The sequence below is a fragment of the Bubalus kerabau genome, chromosome 1 (assembly GCF_029407905.1).
Source record: "Bubalus kerabau isolate K-KA32 ecotype Philippines breed swamp buffalo chromosome 1, PCC_UOA_SB_1v2, whole genome shotgun sequence".
Classification (NCBI taxonomy): domain Eukaryota; kingdom Metazoa; phylum Chordata; class Mammalia; order Artiodactyla; family Bovidae; genus Bubalus; species Bubalus kerabau.
The window spans coordinates 120,797,437-120,817,320 of NC_073624.1; the positions used below are offsets into that span (position 1 = coordinate 120,797,437).

General features: G+C 39.4%; 1 protein-coding gene across 2 annotated transcripts in view; it reads right to left on the minus strand.

The window, feature by feature from the left end:
• Nucleotides 1-19,348, minus strand: part of TBC1D15 (TBC1 domain family member 15) — a 76,717-nt gene extending 57,369 nt beyond the window's left edge. For both annotated transcript variants that reach the window (XM_055587498.1, XM_055587490.1), the window contains exon 1: nt 19,192-19,348. In XM_055587498.1, the coding sequence (XP_055443473.1) occupies nt 19,192-19,221 (30 nt within the window). In that variant the 5' untranslated portion in view covers nt 19,222-19,348. The remainder of the gene's footprint in view (nt 1-19,191) is intronic.
• Between the last annotated feature and the right edge of the window lie 536 nt (nt 19,349-19,884).

Sequence of the window (19,884 nt, forward strand, 5' to 3'; positions counted from 1 at the left end):
AGCAACCCACTCCAGTATTCTTGCTTAGAGAATTCCATGGACAGAGGAGCTTGACGGGCTACAGTCCATGGGGTCACAAAGAGGTGGACACTGCTGAACAACTAACACACACACTGGAAATCCACTGTATCCACTAGCTTTATTAACATCAGTGCTTCCTAAGGCTCACTTGACTTCACACTCCAGAATGTCTGGCTTTGGGTGACTGAATAGCATAGGGACCAAGGATGTAGGACGAGCAACAAAGCTCACCATTATCACCCCCCAGAGGACATTTATGGAACATTTATGAACCAACAATTCCATGTTATAGCTTAATCCTTACAATAATCATAGGTTCTATATTATTATAACTATATCATTAGGATGAGGAGAGCATTTATGGGCTGAGAAATCTGAAAGAGCTTAAATAACTTGCCTAAGGTTGAAGATACATATAGAAAGGAGTGGTTAAGGAGTGGTGCAGAGTCTGAAACCCAGGCAGTCTGACACCAGAGAACGGTTCTCTTGGCCACTGCACTATAGAGTTCCCACATTACTTTCATTACTTCTCCTGTTATGTTAATCGCTTCTGATACAGACTTACATCAAGTCAAGAAAGAGTCCTTTCAGTAATCAAGATCACAAGAGAAGTTCTGATCTCATAAATCTTAGATGGCCTTCAATGAAACAGCTGTTAAACACCAGACTAGCATTAAGCAGAAGGCAAAGACTAGGGGCAGTCTGAGTTAAGGAGTGGTGGGAGACAAGTCTGTACTGTTTGTATAGAAATGAAAAATTAAATTTTAAAGCATACAGATTTACTCACAGATGTACACAAAGACATGCATAAGAATATTCACAATACTATTATTCATAACACGGTGGGTGGTAGAGCTGAAAGGAGGAAAAGGAAGGTATGAACCTAAATGACCACAAAAAGAAATTATCAAATACAATCTGCAATATTCATTCTATGGAGAACAGTACTCAGAAGTTGAGAGGCAGATTAAACAGACAGGCATACATGGAAAGAGCTCCCAATTATATATAAGATAATGACATTTATATTTTTTAAAAGTGTCTCTGTGTGTGCTATGGGCGCTAAGTCACTTCAGTTGTATCCACTCTTACTTGTGTAAAATAACAGACAACAAGCTCTGGAAGGACACACTTTAATGTTAGCAAAGGTTACTTCTGAAAAAGAGAATGGAACAGAGAAAGGTTGAAAGAGAAACTGTAACTTTCTATGTTAATGCTGGACTTGTTTGAATATTTCAAAGTGCAAAAATAGTGTTATATTGCTTCTTAAATTCCGTGGTACTATTAACACTAAAGAGATTCGGGAACGTCAATGAAATAAATGAGCCCTAAAGAATCACATGCAACGTGTCCCCTAACTGAAGCACATCAAGCGGCTCTTTCTTTCCCGTACACATGTCAATGGAGTGTAGCCTTACTCTTTTTCATGTAAGAAAAAGTTGTTTCCTAAGTAATTCAGTTGGGAAAATATTTTAAAAATACTAAAGCACCAGGCACCTCATCAAAAAAGTCAAAACTGTACCCATCTCATGTTCTTAACTTTTTAGCACTTTCTGAGGGACAAATTACATGTCCAAAATTTGACAATTCTAAACCCTGACTTGTACTGTCTTTAGAAAGCAGTTATGTTCAGCTTTCTGATTTGAAAAGTATGATGTTAACCAATACAAATTAATTGTGCAGAAGGAATAAAATTTGTAAATTTACCTCCATGCCCACTAAACTTCATTAAGTCTTATTAGACTCAAAGGCATACAAACATAAATAATCATTACATTAGTACATAATTTACTTCAAATATAATATTTAGATCTTATTACCTCCATTTTTAAAGAATTAACTGAGACACAGAGCTGTTAAGTGACTTTATATCAAAGAAAGAAATGGATTTCAGATTTCCTGGCACCTTCACTCATTAAATCTCAATGAATACTGCCTCAAGAATCTACCAGAAAAATCTTACATAGCTTCCTTAGAAGATGGTTTCTGAAATTGCTTAGATGCAGAAAATAATGCTGCTTCAAGGACTAAAAACAAACAAAAAAAAAAAACAGGTTTTTTTTGGCTGCACTTCTCAGCTTGTGGAATCTTAGTTCCCGGACCAGAAAGTGAAGCCAGGCCCTCAGTAGTGAAAGCACACAGTCCTAATCACGGAACCACCAGGGAATTACCTAACAACAATTTTTAAATGCCTTTAATTTATAGATCAATGTAACAGCTAACTATTTAACAGTTTGGCCTTAAACAAAAACCCTTCATTTCTCCCCCATCTGAAGGCCTAAACATTTCACAAGAGAAGTTTAGCCCCTTATATAGCATCTTGGTTTGAATCATTTGTTTTAATATGATAACCCTTTACTTTTTTTGAGGGCATGATTTTACTTATTTTCTATTCATAGCATATATATGTTCATCACCACAGTTTATGGGTACATGCATATAATAAAACACAGTTGTATCAACTACTTGAAACAGTTCAAAATACAGAAACTAAAATCCAATTAAGAATTTGATCTTAGGAAATTCCCTGGCAGTCCAGTGGTTAGGACCCCACCCTTTTACCACAGGGGCCTGGGTTCAACCTCTGTTTGGGGAACTGAGATCTGTAAGTTGTGTAGTGAAGCCAAAAAAAGAATTTGATCCTCTGACAACAGCTGCTAAGTCGCTTCAGTCGTGTCCAACTCTGTGCGACCCCATAGACGGCAGCCCACTAGGCTCCTCTGTCCCTGGGACTCTCCAGGCAAGAACACTGGAGTGGGTTGCCATTTCCTTCTCCAATGCATGAAAGTGAAAAGTGAAAAGGAAGTCGTTCAGTCGTTCCCGACTCTTAGCGACCCCATGGACTGCAGCCCACCAGGCTCCTCCGTCCATGGGATTTTCCAGGCAAGAGAACTGGAGTGGGGTGCCATTGCCTTCTCCACTGACAGCAGCATGAAAGATGATATTTCTTCATTAAACTCCACAGTGAACTGATTCCTGAGGAGGATGAGACTGCCACAGGACATTCTGCTTCCTCCATTTACCAATAGTAATGATTAATACCTGAAAAGCTATCCCTAAGCTTGTTTGATATGAAAAATTATTTTGTAACAGGGAACAATTATGATATCAGGAATTTCATCTAAGGTAATATTCAATACTTTTAGTAAAACATGCTTCCAATTTCCTTACTCTGGTTTTATTAATAATTTCTAATGTAAAATAAAAAGAAAAGTTCAAATGCTATTTTTGGCCATGTAATATTTTTACTATTCATTTACAAAGCATTTCTACATTATCACATTTGATCCTCACAATTCTATTAGATACATGTTATCACTCCCACTTTGCAACTGAGGGGAAAAAAAGGCAAAGAGTAATTTTTTTTTTTTTGGTCATGCAGCATGCAGGATCCCAGTTCCGTGACCAGGGACCACACCCATGTCGCCCACAGTGGAAGCACAGAGACCAACCACTGGACCGCCAGGAAAGTCCCAGAGTGATTTGATCAAAGTTCTTCTATTACTCTACTTTGGCCACCTGATGAGAAGAGCAGACTCACTGGAAAGGACCCTGATGCTGGGAAACATAGAAGGCAAAAGGAGAAGAGGGCAGCAGAGGATGAGATGGTTAGATAGCATCATTGACTCAATCAATGGACATGAATTTCAGCAAACTCCAAGAGATAATGAAAGACAGAGAAGCCTGGCATCCATGGGTCACAAAGAGTCGGACATAACCTGGCAACTGAACAAAAACAACAATTTCCATTATTCCAGGATTGAGACTCATGTCTGCTCGGACAAGTTTTATTTGTCCAAGAGTACATAATGGAAAAGACAATCAATTTAAGGCTTAGCATGTGTGAACACTGTTCTGGTATTAACTCTTTGTGACTCCGTGGACTGTAGCCCACCAGCTCCTCTGTCCATGAAATTCTCCATGCACGAATACTGGAGCAGGTTGCCATTTCCTTCTCCAGGGGATCTTCCCAACCCAGGCATCAAACCCAGGTCTTCTGCACTGCAGGCAGATTCTTTACCATTTGACCACCCGGGAAGCCCCTCATCAGTGCAGGAAAACTAACAAATCACAGGGCACTAGGCAGATGCTCAGAACAGTCCTGCCTCAGCAGTGGGCACTGTTGGTCTTACATGAAGTGCTGTGCTGACAAAAACAAGGCCCTACTGTATAGCACAGGGAAACATATTCAATATCCTACAATAAACCGTAATGGGAAGAATGTGAAAATATATATATGAATGAATCTCTTTGCTGTACACTGCAAACTAACACAACACTGTAAATCAACTATACTTCAAAAAAACAAAAGCTGTGCTGATCACATCTAACAAGGTTTAAAAGCAAGTCCCAAAGGTATCAAATTGTTTCCACACAAGTAAGTGTCTTCTAAGATAAAACTCAAGAATATTTTACAGGGAAAAAAAAAATTTTATATATATATATATATATATATAAAATTCACAATATTGACATTTGGCTAAAAAAAAAAAACAAAACAAACAACTACCAGATAGATTTTGGCATCTGGTACCAAAAAAACAATCAGAAAGATATGACTCACAATAAGGGGGAAAATCAACCAATTAAATATGACACAATTAATAACATAGGTAAAGACATTAAAACATTATTATAACTAAATTCTCTATTGTTCAGGAAACTAGAAACAAGTTACAACTTGCTAAGACATCAAAAATATAAGAGATCCAAACGATCTTCTAGAGATGAAAAATACAAAGTCTGAGATAAAAAATACACTTAGTGGGGTACTGGCAGATTAAATATTTTAGAAGAATAATGAACTTGAAGTTACAGCAATAACTATATAAAACAAAACACAAAAGGGGAGGGGGCTGAGAAAAAAAGTGAACAAAGCATCAATGAGCTGGAGGGAAATTTCAACTGATCTAGTGTATGTATTAACATAACTGATGTACCTGAAAGAGTTGACTGAGAAAAGAAACAAAAAAAACCTTTTTAGATAAAATAATTGCAAAAGTTTATTCAAATTTGACTAAGACTGTAAACCCATAGATATAAATACCAATGAACTCCAAAATGAAAGCAAGAATCAAAGAAAATCATTTAAAGGCACACTGTAATCAAACTACAGTGTATTAATCAAATTACAATGTATTATGAGCTTCCCTCATAGCTCAGTTGGTAAATCATCTGCCTGCAATGCAGGAGACCTGGGTTCGATTCCCGGGTCAGGAAGATCCTCTGGAGAAGGAAATGGCAATCCACTCCAGTATTCTTGCCTGGAGAATCCCATGGACAGAGGAGCCTGACAGGCTACAGTCCACGGGATCGCAACAGTTGGAAACGACTTAGTGACTAAACTACGGCCAATCAAATTATGCAAAATCAGTAACATACAGAAAATCTTAGTGAGCCAGAGGGGGGAAAAAAAATTAAGCATAATGATTATAGAAGATTCCTTTTAAGAAACAATGGAGATCGAAAACAATGGAGCAATGCTTTTTTTAAAATCACTTTATTGGGAGGGAGGAGGGTTCAGGATGGGGAACACGTGTATACCTGTGGCGGATTCACGTTGATATATGGCAAAACCAATACAATATTGTAAAGTTAAAAAATAAAATAAAAATAAATAAATAAAATCACTTTATTGAGGAATGATTGACATATAAGAAGCTATACATATTTAACACATACATCTTGGTAAGTTGTGTATAAGTATATACCCAGGAGACTATCACCATCAAGCCACAAACGTATCCATCACTTCCCAAAGTTTCCTCCTTCCTCCTTGGAGGAAGACCCAGTGCAACAAAGACCCAGCACAGCCATAACTAAATTAAAAAACAAAAACAAAAACAAAAAAAACAATCTAAAAGAGAGATAAAGACTTTTTCAGATATATAAAAGCTTAAAAACTTCATCACTAACAGACCTACATTACAAATGTTTAAATAAGTTTTTCAGGAAGAACAGATTAGAAGGATATGTGGATCCATACAGAAATGATAGCCACCAAAAATGGTAACTATGTGAATAAATATATATATTTTTGTTAATCAAATCCCTTTGTTTAAAGCCTAAATAAAGAAATCAATACATGTGGGGGCTTCCCTAGGGACTCAGCTGGTCAAGAATCCTGCAATTTGGGAGACGTGGGTTTGATCCCTGGGTTGGGAAGATCCCGGGGAGAAGGGAAAGGCTACCCTCTCCAGTATTCTGGCCTGGAGAATTCCATGGACTGTATAGTCAGTCCATGGGGTCACAAGGAGTCGGACACGACTGAGCCACTTTCACTTCACTTTCATATACACGTGGACTTCCCTGACAGCCCAGTGGTTAAGAATTCGTCTGCCAATGCAGGGAACAGAGGTTTGATCCCTGGTCTGAGAGATTCCATAAACTGTGGGGCAACTAAGCCTGCGCACTGCAGCTACTGAGCCTGCGCTCTCGAGCCCACAGGCCACAGCCGCTGAAGCCCGCGCACCCCCGAGCCCGTGCTCTGCAACAAGAAACGCCACCGCCATGACAGGTCCAGGCATCTCTACTAGAGAACGTCCACGGTCAGCAACAGAGACCCAGCACGGCCGAAAACAAATACAATTTTTTAAAAAGAAATGAATATATGTTTTTGTTAAGTTTGCACTATATGCCATAGTAAAATAAGAAAAATAGCACAAAAGTTGGGAGAAGAGAAATGAAGGTATATCGTTCTAGGTTTTTATACCTTATGTGAAGAAGTATAACTCCTGAAGGTAAATGTCATAAGCTAAAGATGATACTACAGGCCTTAAAGCAACCACTAAAATAAGAGTTAACAGTTAATTGTCAACAAAGGAAATAAAACTTAGAATAATGAAAACTACTTGATTAGTCACAAAAAAGGCAGAAAAAGAAAATGGAACAAAGAAGAGATGGCACAATAAAAATTAGCAAGATGATAAGACTTAAATTTAACCATACCTCATTAAATACAAATTACCTAAAGGCTCCAACTAAAAAGAGTATCAGATTGAAAAGTAAGCCCAAATTCTACACTACCTGCAAGAAAAGCATTTTAAATATAAAGACACAAATAAGTTAAAAAGAAAAAGGTGAAAAGATATACTAACACTAGAAAAAAACTAGAATGGCTATATTAATATCAGACAAAAATAAAACTTCAGGGCAAAAGAAATATTACTGGTTAGAAAGATAATTTCCTAATCATAAAGTGGTCAATGGTTGAAGATGATCTAACAATCCTAAATGTTTATGCGCCTAATACGACTTTCAAAAAACATGAAGCATAAAGTGACAGGACTGCAAGAAGAAATAAACAAGTCCACAATTACTGTAAAACTGCAAACCCCTCTCAATAACTGATCAAATGATAGAAAGAAAATCAGTAATAATATAGACAACTTGATAACACCATCAACCAACTGGACCCTAATTTATGCTTACAAAAACATTCCATCCATCAATACTCATTTGAATACTTATTTGAACACGTATTCATTTGAATATTTGAAAGAATACTCATTCTTTCAAATACACACAAAACATTTGCCAAGACAGATCAAAAATTGAGCCATAAAAAAAAAAAATTTGAGCCATAAAACAAATACCAATAAACATAAAAGAATTCAAGTACATTCTGTGACCACAATGTAATCAAATTATGAATCAGTAATAGGAATATCTTTGGCACATTCTCACATATCTGGAAATTAATAACATATTTCTAAATACCCAAGGATCAAGAAGAAATCAAAGGGGAATCAGAAAGTGTTTGAACAGAACCAAAATGCAAGCTTATCATACTAAAACCTGTGTGTGTCTGTACGATGCCAGTAAACCAGTGCTTAGTAGGAAACACACAGGGTTCCACGCCTTTATCAGAAAGGAAAAAAGGTCTCAAATTAATAACCTCAGCATCTACTTTAAGAAACTAGTAAAAGAAATGCCAATTAAACCCAAAGAAGACAGGAAGAAATAAAGATCAGAGTAGAAATCAATAAAATATAAAAAAGTTTAAATAAAATACAAAAAAGTTTAACCAGTTTTAAATAAAACTGGTTAAAACTCTAGCCAAACAGATGAGGAAAAAACAAACACCACAAACTACCAATATCAGGAATTAGAACTTTAACATCACTACAGATGTACACAAGTAAAAAAGATACTAAGAATATTTATGAAAAATTTATACTAATGAATTTGACAAATTAAAACAAATCTAAGAGACATAGCCACCAATACTCACCAGATGAAAAAGATAATCTGCCCTGAGTAGTACAGTATAAATTAAGAAAATTAAATTTATAGTTTTTTTAACAGTGCTCAAATAAATGGATACCTATGTACAAAAAAATAAAACTTCAACCCATACATCACACTACATACACAAATCAAACAGAACAAGACTTAGATGTAAAACTTTAAACTACAAAGCTTTAAGCAGAAAATTTATGTGGCCTTGGGTTCAACAACAACAAAAAATTTAGAAATGATGCCAAAAGCATAAAAGACTGGTAAATCATCAAATTGAAAACTTCTCTTCAAAAGACATTAAGCAAATGAAAAGTCACAGCTCAGGTGGAGAAAATACACGCAAGTCATGTTGTATGTGCAATAAAGGACTTATATCCAGAACATAAAAATAACTCTCAAAATTCAGTAACAAAAAATTTTAAAATTAGAAAAAGGGCAAAAGGTTTAAACAGACACTTCACCAAAGAAAATATAGGGATGACATAAAATCACATGAAAAAAATGCTCAACATCATAAGTCGTCGTTGCTGTTTTTAGTTGCGAAGTCATTAGGGAACTGCGAACTGAAACCATCTATTAAAATGACTATAATTTTTAAAACTAACATGCCAAATGCTAACAAACATGTAGAGCAACTAGAACCTTTATACACCACCCGTGGGAATGTAAAATGGTCTGGAAAATAGTTTGCCAGCTTTTTTAAACCCTAAATATCCAATTTACATTGTGCCATGTGCTCAGCCTGAGTCTCTGTGACCATGTGGACTGTAGCCCACAAGGCTCCTCTGTCCATGGGATTCTCCAGGCAAGAACACTGGAGTGGGTCGCCATTTACTCCTCCAGGGAATCTTACTGACCCAAGGATCAAACTTGGGACTCCCGTGTCTCCTGCACTGCAGGTGGAGTCTTTGCCTGCTGAGCTATCCGGGAAGCCCGCAACTAACGTTATGATCCAGCCATTCTACACCTAGGTATTTGCCTGACAAAATACAAAGCATATAGTCATACAAGGACTCATACATCAATGTTCACAGGAACTTGATTTGTAAAGCCAGAAGTGAAAAAAAAAGTGTCCATCAATAGATCAATGAATAAACCCATATACCTATAGGACAGGATACTACTTGGCAATAAAAAGGAGGAATTACGAACTAATGATACATGCAACAACAGGAATGAACCTCAAAATAATTATGCTGAATAAAGAAAGGCCAAAACTAGAGTACATGCCATATAATTCCATTTATATAAAACTGCAGAAAATGCAAACTAATCTAGTCACAAAAAGCGCTCAGTGGTTGCCTGTGGACTGGATGATGGTAGTGACAGATTACAATACGTCAAGAGGCAACTTCTGAGTGGTAGATATGCCATTATTTTGATTTTACTGATGGGTCTATAGTGCATTAAAAGTTATCAAATTATACGCACTATGTGCTACTTACTGTTTGTCAATTAGAACCTCAATAAAGCTGTATAAAAAACAACTTACAGGAAAGTCTATTTTATACCGCAAAACCCTGTATAAAAGTGAACACATGGCAGAAGTATCCTACTGGAAAAAAAAAAAAAGTTGATCCTGCTGCCAAAACACCGTATCTATTTTTCTTTGGGGATTAAGTGTCCATAGCGAACAGAAAGTATCAAGCACATTCAAAGACTTGCCACTTGGTGGTGATAAATCAATTATCTAAACTTAATTCAACAAACTTTTACTGGGCACTTATTATGTGCCAGACACCATGGAGAGCAGAAAAAATAAACAAGATAAAAGTTCCTTGCCTGTATGTACCTGGTAATTTTATAAAAAGGGTAAAATCTTGACACAAGCTAGAGCATTCTAACTGCTTCCCACCCCTCTTGGGGGTGGGGGGAGGGGAGGAGAATGTGTAAAGGTACTAAAAAAGGAGAAAAGTTCTCTATTTGGAATAAAATGGTCTTAAATATTTGCTAAGATGCCTAACTAGGTAATTATATTTATAAAACTTCCAAAAAAAAAAAAAATACTATTCATTAAGACAAAGCAAACAAAAAAAAAAAAACTTCCAATGACAGCCTGCGACAGAAACTGCAAATTTTTTTTTTCCTTTACCAAAGAAACCATGTCCCACACAACTCATTAAAAGTACTCTGGGAACCACAGCAAATTATTTAGAATAAACTTACTGACCTCTTAATTTAGCAGAAATTAGAATAAAGTTGCACAATACAATGGCAGATAATTTTTAATTTTGTTCCTTACTGGAATTGGATTTTTATCTGTATTATTATAATCTCTATTTTCAAAGATTAAAGATAAAACATTCAACTAATATTTGAAATTTAGGCTTTAGGGATAAAATCCTGCCCTAAATCTCTATCCAAAACTGGAAATCCAACACCTACTATACACAACATACATTCTGAGCTTTAGCAACTGTGAATTTTTAAGCTAAATTTAACAACAAAAAAGTTACAAAATTCAGTTTCTTTAACACTATTCAGCATATAAGTAATTTAAAGTTTTTATCAGAGATGTTATCTGCAGGAAATGCCAGAATAAGCCCAGAAACTCTAATGAGAAATATGTAAGCACCCACTGGATGTCTCCACTTGAACAATCCACAGACATCTTACACTCAGTATGTTTTATCCTAAATCTGCTCCTCTGATATTCCCAACTGTAAGACAACCCTCCACCCAGTACCTAAATGTCTCTTTCACCATCCCCATGCTACCTCCTAAAACCCCTCAAACCTTCCCCTGACACTGACCCTTCATCATTTTTAGCCTGGGTTACTAATATTCTGATCACTCCTCCCCAATCTAGTCACCTTCCAATAATCTGTGTAAACTGTATAGTATATAACAACTGACAAAAATGACCTTTATAAAATGTACGTCTCACCATACCACACCTGAGCTTAAAAATCTTCTGACTCCACGCTCCACCCTTTCCTTCTACAACTATGCAACACCTGTCACTCCGCAATACTTCGTGCCTTGGGCCCCTCTGAACTTCCCTGTTCCTCAAAGCCTTGTGCCTTTGCGTGTTATGTGCATTCTGTTCCTTCCACCTAGAACACCCTTTTATACCTTCTCTGTGCAAACAACTTCTACTAAGTCCTTCAAAAGGACACAAGTAGAGCCTATCCAAACACGTCCAATCTTCTGCATTCCACCTAACCTGATTTAAGTTTCTTTACTCATTCACATTTACTTAGCACCAACTAGATTTGGAGATAAAAAGTGCTGGTGGAAAAACATACATCATAAAAAGTGTCTGACTAACTAGTAATGTCATGTAAGTCAACGATCATAGAAAAATGTGACAGAAGTGTACACAGGCTCTTGTATGAGATGTCAATTACAGCTATTTCTTCAATAGTTATATAGTGAATGCCTGCACTGTGCCAGGCACTGAGCAAGCTTCCGGGTAAAAAAAGTAAGACTCAGTCACTGCCTTCATAGCCATCTAATTGGGGGTTAGGACAAGGAAACAGATAAAAGCAACGTATGATTTAATAAATATGTAAACAGTTGCCAAAGCAGACCCTAAAGGAGATGGCTACCCACTCTAGTCTTCTCGCCTCGAGAATTCCATAGACAGAGCAGCCTGGTGGGCTACAGTACATGGGGTGGCAGAGAGTCGGTTGCACACGACTGAGCAACCAACACTTCCACCCTACACGAAAGGGGTCAGGCAGGATGAGAAATCAGAAAGACTTTAACTAGAGTGACATACAGCCCGAGACCTCAAGCATGGCAATGTTACCTCAAAGAGGGTGTATGTTCTTGGCAGAGGGTATGTGTTCTATGCAGAGAGTAGTTTCATTAATGGCTGCAACCCGGATCGGCAAGCAGTGACTAACAGTTTCGACACAAGAGCAGGAACCAAGTCAGATGATGTGTGTCAGTCGCTCAGTCATGTCCAACTCTTTGCAACCCTATAGACTGTAGCTCACCAGGATCCTCTGTCCATGGAATTCTCCAGACAAGAATACTGGAGTGGGTTGCCACTGCCTTCTCCAGGAGATCTTCCCAACCCAGGGATCGAACCCAGGTCTGCCACAATGCGGGCAGATTGTTTACCATCTGGAAAGCCCCCAGTGACTACAATGTTTTTAAACCATGCTCAGGAATTTGGGAGTTTGGAGTTTACCCTGAAGACAATTATTTACCACTAAAAGTCATTAGAAAGTTCTAGCAGAGGAATGCCATGTCAGACCTGCCTTTTCAAAGCCAACACACCAGCTGCAGAGCCAAGAAAGAACAGCCGCAATAATCCACAGAGGAAGCAATTCATGGTGGCTTGAACCAAGGCAGCGGCAGTGGGATGAGCAAAGGCAGATGGCTTAGAATGCTAATTACAAGGTCAAAATGACAGGACTTCATGACTGATTAGATGTGGGAGGTGAAGGGAGAAGACTCGAGGACAAAACTGAGTGTATGTGGTTATTCACCGAGAGAGAGAATACAGAAGAAAGAATGTAAACGATGAGTTTTATTTGGGGCATGTTAGTCAGTCACGAAGGAGAAGGCAATGGCACCCCACTCCAGTACTCTTGCCTGCAAAATCCCATGGACAGAAGAGCCTGGTAGGCTGCAGTCCATGGGGTCGCTAAGAGTCGACATGACTGAGCGACTTCACTTTCACTTTTCACTTTCATGCACTGGAGAAGGAAATGGCAACCCACTCCAGTGTTCTTGCCTGGAGAATCCCAGGGACGGGGGAGCATGGTGGGCAGCCATCTATGGGGTCGCGGAGAGTCAGACACGACTGAAGCGACTTAGCAGCAGCAGCAGTCAGTAATGACTGTGTAACTCAAAGAAATGTAGAACACAGGTGGTTTTAAGAGTAACAAACCACACAACTTCTGAGAGTGAAGACAGAGAGACACTGAGGATGGTACAGCTCTCAGTAAAGGGCAGGCAGAACTACTAACGCTTCTTAAGCGCATCAGTGTGCCAAACCGTGTCAGACAGGAAGGCAGTACAGGAGGCATAACAAGGATTTAATGAAGGACTTCTCTTATGCCAATGACTACAGACACGCCACACACTGTGCAAGAAACCGTAAACAAATTTCAAAAGGATTTCCTTCCTTTCATTTAGTCTCAGCAACTAAAACCCATCAAAGCAAACAATATTTAAATTCTTTCCCCAAGTCATGTTTTTATTAAATCACAGATTGAAATGACTTCTTAAAATGGCAAACTACTGTGCTGTGTCAAGAATAAAGAACTCAACACACAGAAGGTACTCAAATGTTTGTTAAACAATGCCAGAAAAATAAGGAAGACATATTCATTGTATCCTAAACCAAGAAGACACTACCATTTAATAAGATCTAGTCTAAGAAAAGGACTTGCCTGTAGCTCAAACGGTAAAGAATCTGCCTGCAATGCAGGAGACCAGGGTTCGATCCCTGGGTTGGGATGTTCTCTGGAGAATGGAATGGCAATGCACTCCAGCATTCTTGCCTGGGGAATGCCATGGACAGAGAAACTTGGCAGGCTACAGTCTATGGGGTCACAAAGAGTCAGACATGACTGAGCGACTAACACACATACAGTCTAAGAAAATTCTCCAGGGAAACCTACCAGATAATAAGAATATCAATCTTTCTTAAGCACAGGATTTCACAGGACTATAAATGTATCTAAAAGGAACTGGAAAGGGCCAAATTTAAGCTACAAAATAAATTCTTCCTAAGAAAACCATTAAAAAAAAAAAACTCAGGAAAAAAAAATAACAGGTGATTTCCCAATTGTTTCAAGCTATTTTCAACAGAACCAAAATCTACCACAATCACAGTAAAAAACCACAGGCCTAGAGAGAAATGCAAATATACTAACACAGGACTTTTCAACTCCAAAACTAGAGCGCTTTCAGTGAACCCATCACTCTTCCTCTAATCCCCCTTCATTTTATTTTCCCTCTATTTTCTTGATCTTTCCTCCTCAGTGAATACATACTCTGTGACAGCATCTATGCCAGATACAGGTGAAACATTCCAGACCTTGCCCTCATGAGGATGAGTCTAGTCTACAAGCCCCAAGAAAACAAACATCACTATTAACAGCACCAGTTCAAAAACCTGAAACTCACTGAATTTATTTAAACACAATAAGGGGTGGATTTTAGTGAATATTTTCCTTCTGAAAAACTGAAATCTGTAATTTCCAAGGTAAGAACTATCTGATGTATCCTGAATGCCTAGAATAGTGCCTGGAAAAAAGCAGGTGTTTAATAAATATTCTGTAAATGAATAAAAGAAAACTGCAACCCTCATAGGCACTGGGTATAAAGGCCAGAACCTACTTCTAACGATCTCTTTTCTCCTGCCTCCTTTGTGATAAGTCAACTTATTCCATTAATTATCCTAAAGCAGGACAGCTTTTGCAGGGAGTGGCCCTATTTCTCCCCTAAAAATTCACAACACAATCTACATGAGAAGATCTATCCTCATATAGAAGGATCTATATGAGGAGAAGAGTTAGCTGAACCTACTGTGGTAATCATCTCACAACACATATAAATCAAACCATCAGGCTGTGCACCTTAAGCTTATATAGTGATATGTCAATTCTTTACTTTCCTTTTGCCTTTTTTCCCCTCCAATTTATTTTACATAACTATAGTGCTTTAGTATTTTGGGGCAGCTTTAATCTCTGTAGAAAAAAGCAGCAAAAAACAAACATTCAACTATTTCCAAACAAATAATAACCTTACAACTTTAAGACAGTCTGAAAGATCTTCCTTAACAGCAGTTAATATTTATTAAGCACTTACCTGATACCAGGCACTACTCTAAATGCCTTGCAAATATTAACTCATTTAATCCTCTCCACAACCCCATGATGGAAAATAATCATTAGCTCCCATCCAACATTATTAGCTCCTATTAAATCATTAGCTCCCATTTCTCAAATGAGAAAACTGGTGCACAGAAAGTTCAGACATTTGCCCAAAGTAACACAGCTACACAGCAGTGGAGCCCAGTTCTGGACTCCAGCAGTCAGGCTCCGTCTCCTTCACCACTGCCCTACCATGATGGTTTCTCATTCATCACAACCACATGACTTTGGAGGGGGTTGGCCACACTATGCAGCAACCCAGTTCCCCAGCAGAGGAAGCACAAAGTTCTAACCATTCGACCCCTAGAGAACTCCCTGTGACTTCTAAAACAAGGTATTTTTCAAATTCTAAAAAAACACTGAGAATTAGAATTTAAAACTCAACATTCAAAAAACTTAGATCATGGCATCCAGTCCCATCACTTCATGGCAAATAGATGGGGAAACAGTGGCTGATTTTATTTTTCTGGGCTCCAAAATCACTGCAGATGGTGACTGCAGCCATGAAATTAAGACGCTTGCTCCTTGGAAGAAAAGTTATGATCAACCTAGATAGCATATTCAAAAGCAGAGACATTACTTTGCCAACAAAGGTCTGTGTAGTCAAAGCTATGATTTTTCCAGTGGTCATGTATGGATGTGAGAGTTGGACTTTGTGAAGGCTGAGTGCCAAAGAATTGATGCTTTGGAACTGTGGTGTTGGAGAAGACTCTTGAGAGTCCCTTGGACTGCAAGGAGATCCAACCAGTCCATCCTAAAGGAGATCAGTCCTGAATATTCATTGGAAGGACTGATGTTGAAGCTGAAACTCCAATACTCTGGCCACCTGATGCGAAGAACTGACTCATTTGAAAAGACCCTGATGTTGGGCAAGATTGAAGGCAGGAGAAGGGGACGACAGAGTATGAAATGGTTGGATGGCATCGTGGACTTGATGGACATGAGTTTGAGCAAGCCCCAAGAGTTGGTGATGGACAGGGAAGCCAGGCGTGCTGCAGTCCATGGGTCACAAAGAGTTGGACACAACTGAGCAAATGAACTGAAATTCAAAAATGAATTTCACACTCATACCAAAAACCATATTCTAAACCTTCAAAATTCTACCATACTTAACTACTGACTTGCAGGGAAATCAAGATGATGAATAACACCTACACAGGATCTACACACTATATACCAGGCTTTGTTCTAATACATTTCCTTATGAATCCTAAAAATCCCATGAAGTACATACTATTATCATCCCTGTATTACAGATAAGGAAACTGAAACAAAGAGACATGAAGTAATTTGACTGATGTCACTAGTAAGTGTGAAGTTAGTTTTTGAAACTGGCTTGGCTCTCCAGAGTCCATGCTCTTAGCTGTTATATTACACTGCTTCTCCATATGACAGAGATTAACTTCCTCACCGCATGACTTCCTAGAATCAAAGCTTCAAGCAAGTAGACTCAGTAGGAAAGTTACTCTATATCCTAGATCTCAACTCCATGAGGTTCTAATCAATAGAACTGGGCTGTGACCCAGCATCCATAGTTTTAAAAGTACCACACGTGATTCCTAAGTCTCGGTTAACATTCACTGCCCTAGGTTTCTAATTAGACAGGTCTTAGCTGAACCTTGGAGAAGGCAATGGCACCCCACTCCAGTACTCTGGCCTGGAAAATCCCATGGACGGAGGAGCCTGGTAGGCTGCAGTCCATGGGGTCGCTAAGAGTCGGACACGACTGAGCGACTTCACTTTCACTTTTCACTTTCATGCATTGGAGAAGGAAATGGCAACCTACTCCAGTGTTTTTGCCTGGAGAATCCCAGGGACTGGGGAGCCTGGGGAGCTGCGGTCTATCGGGTCGCACAGAGTCGGACACGACTGAAGCTACTTAGCAGCAGCAGCAGCAGCTGAACCTTTGGGGTGGGGATGGGGAATAAATATATACAGAGACACACATATACACTCTCTTTCACAAATATAATGTGTGTGTTTTCTTTCCTCTCCCCCTTTTCCCAAAGAAACAAGACTGAGAAGTAGAAAAGCATAAGATAAAGCCAGAAAGTCAACACAGATTTTTAATGCCATGTTAACCAGCCTTGAGTATTATTTTAATGGTGACAATAACAAAATGAAGACTTTTCTGTTTGTTTTTTTAAAACAAGAGACAATCAGACTCATGCATTAGAAAATAACTCTAGTGGTTGTGTAGAGAGGAGACTTTGGGCAAAAAGACTGTAGAAAAGAAGAAAAATCTGCAGAGAACTCAAGACTAAATGTCTGAATGAAGAGGATGCAGCAAATTTACGAAATCTCTTTAAGGTAAAACTGGTAGGATCTGATTAGTCCTACCATCTTATTGATTAAATGCTGTTACAGAAATGGACATCTCCAAGTTTGTGTTACATGCAACCAAGTAAATGATGACGCCATTAACTAGATCTGAACTTGCTGAAGGAGGAATAAGCAAGTTTCACTGGTCACAACAGAATTATTTGAAAGATGGGCAGCCTTTGGCATGGAAAAAAAACAAATTTAGGTGCAGTGATGAGAATGGGTGTAAGTTTGCAACGTGTGAGAATAAATGCGGTTTCTAAATAAAGTAAGTAAAAGACGCAGTCAAATTATGAAACGTAGTGAGTGCCTAGAAGGAAAGGGTGAAAAAAGTCCTATTTCACAACTCCGCTTCATCATCGCAAAGGTTCTATCAAAATCAATCCACACCTGAAAGAGTGAAGTGTAGTTCAAATAGAAAGGATCCCTTCTTGGAAAGTCCTAGATTGGATCAGTCCAGATAGAAAATCTTACTATATGTAATGAGTCAACGAGAAGATCAGCACCCATCCTAAAGACAAAAACAGACAACCAAAGACCGAGAAAACTCGAAAACGATGACCAACCCATCATTTAAAATATCCAGTATGCAGAAGGACGTACTTTCTTAATGCTTGTATCATTTCATATAATCTTAACTCCAATGCAAGAAATAATGACTAGCACCACATGCATTCTGGAGATAAAGACTTTGAAGGACAGAGAAGTCATGCTTGCTCAATTTCGCAAGGTCACAATTCAGAGTAAAAGTAGTGTGTTATTCTGCCTAGTAGTTCATACACTAAAGCACAAACGCTGTCACGCAATTCAAAATGGTACGCAGAGGGCAGCGTAAAGAAAATGAGTGAAATCAAGGAACAGAGGTAGCTATCCGCGGAAAGGAAATAGTCCTTGGTATAAGATGAGTCATTACCCCACCCAACTGTTTACGAAATACTCCCGCAACTGTAAATGTTGCCAGTAGTATGCCACGGTAGTACTAACAGGCATTAAGACGTTCCCTTGGAACATGAATAGGCAGTATGCAATGAAATATCCTCCGCACCTAATCCTAACGAAAAACTAGGCGGTCAATGACCAACTCCGTAAAAAGGCAGCACAGAGTCTCCCAAGGGAACATAACAGCTTTGCGTCCGAAATAAATAGCATAACTAACGCCTTCCTAGACAAGCGTGGGATGTTGTAAATCTCCAGCTCCCTGAGAGGAAACATCCCTACTGCTCACCATCACCAATCAACTCGGCAATCTGGTAAAATGGATCCAATGCGCTCTTCTAAGTGCACAGCTGCAAAGCACCTGTTTTCAGCTCCTCCCGAAGAGGACAAAGATGCCTTACCAGAGTGAAGCAGAGGAAGGCAGAGGCGAGTCAGAGTGACGCCTCAAAGGAAGACAGAAAAATCCCTGGAGTCCGAAGAGTGACAGAAAGAACGACAGTCAGACAAAATCGAGCCAGAAAACGAACGGAATAGAGCAACCACCTGTCTCTTAGAAAAGGCAATACAGATAAAAGCCTCTCGCCCTGGGGCAGAGCGGACCAAACATGCCAAGGCCTAGCTAGTCTTGGAGTAAGAGCTGGGTCTCTTAATTCCCGGGCTGAGCCGGCATTCTCAAGAAAAACAGCTGAGAACTAGGCATCTTCTCCTACATCCTCTACACGCTGTTCCCGATACAGAAAGGCCCTCGCATCCCTCCCCAGCGGGCCTCCAAGCAGCAAAAGCAGCCCTACCCGGAGAAAAACTGGAGTGTCCCTCCAGGGCCGTTACCTACCTTCCCGCTCACAACACCCGCCGCCGCCATGTTTCCTGCGCGTGCCTGTGATGACGTAGCAGTGCCTCACGTGTCTCCCGGACTCACAACAACATCCGGCAAAACTAAACAGACATCCGGGCGGGAAAGGGGCGGGGAGAGGCGGGAAGGCGGAGGAGTGAAGGGGCGGGGGCTGGAGGAGCCGCCTGACGCATGCGCGCTGAGAAGGACTCGGAGGCTACTTGGGTGGAGTCTCTGGCTCAAGTACCAGTTTAATTTTCCTTGACGAGTATAGAAGTTGAAGTGGTCGTATTTTGGAGTTTGTCTGGGAGCGAGGCTGTGAGCTGTTCGCAGGCCTCTTCAGCTTGGTATGATGGAAAGAACACCATACTGGGACCCAACAAACCTGTGGCTTTGTGGCCATAGGCAAGTCACTTCCACCTTCAGCCTCAAAGTCTCATTTGTAAAATTGAAATAGGGCTGTAGTGAAGTTAACAGAATCCAGCCCTTTATCCGAGGCGCACACACAGAGACTTTTCGCCTTCGTGTAGTTTCTGACGTTGAGTCTGGTGACTGCCACTGACATATGACCAAGGTATTTTGATAGGAACTGCGATAATACCACGCCCTCGTTGCTCCAGAGTCCAGCGCACAGTATCTCATGACTCCTACACAGTTGACTGGAAACAAGTTTTTAAACTCATCCAAGCTTCA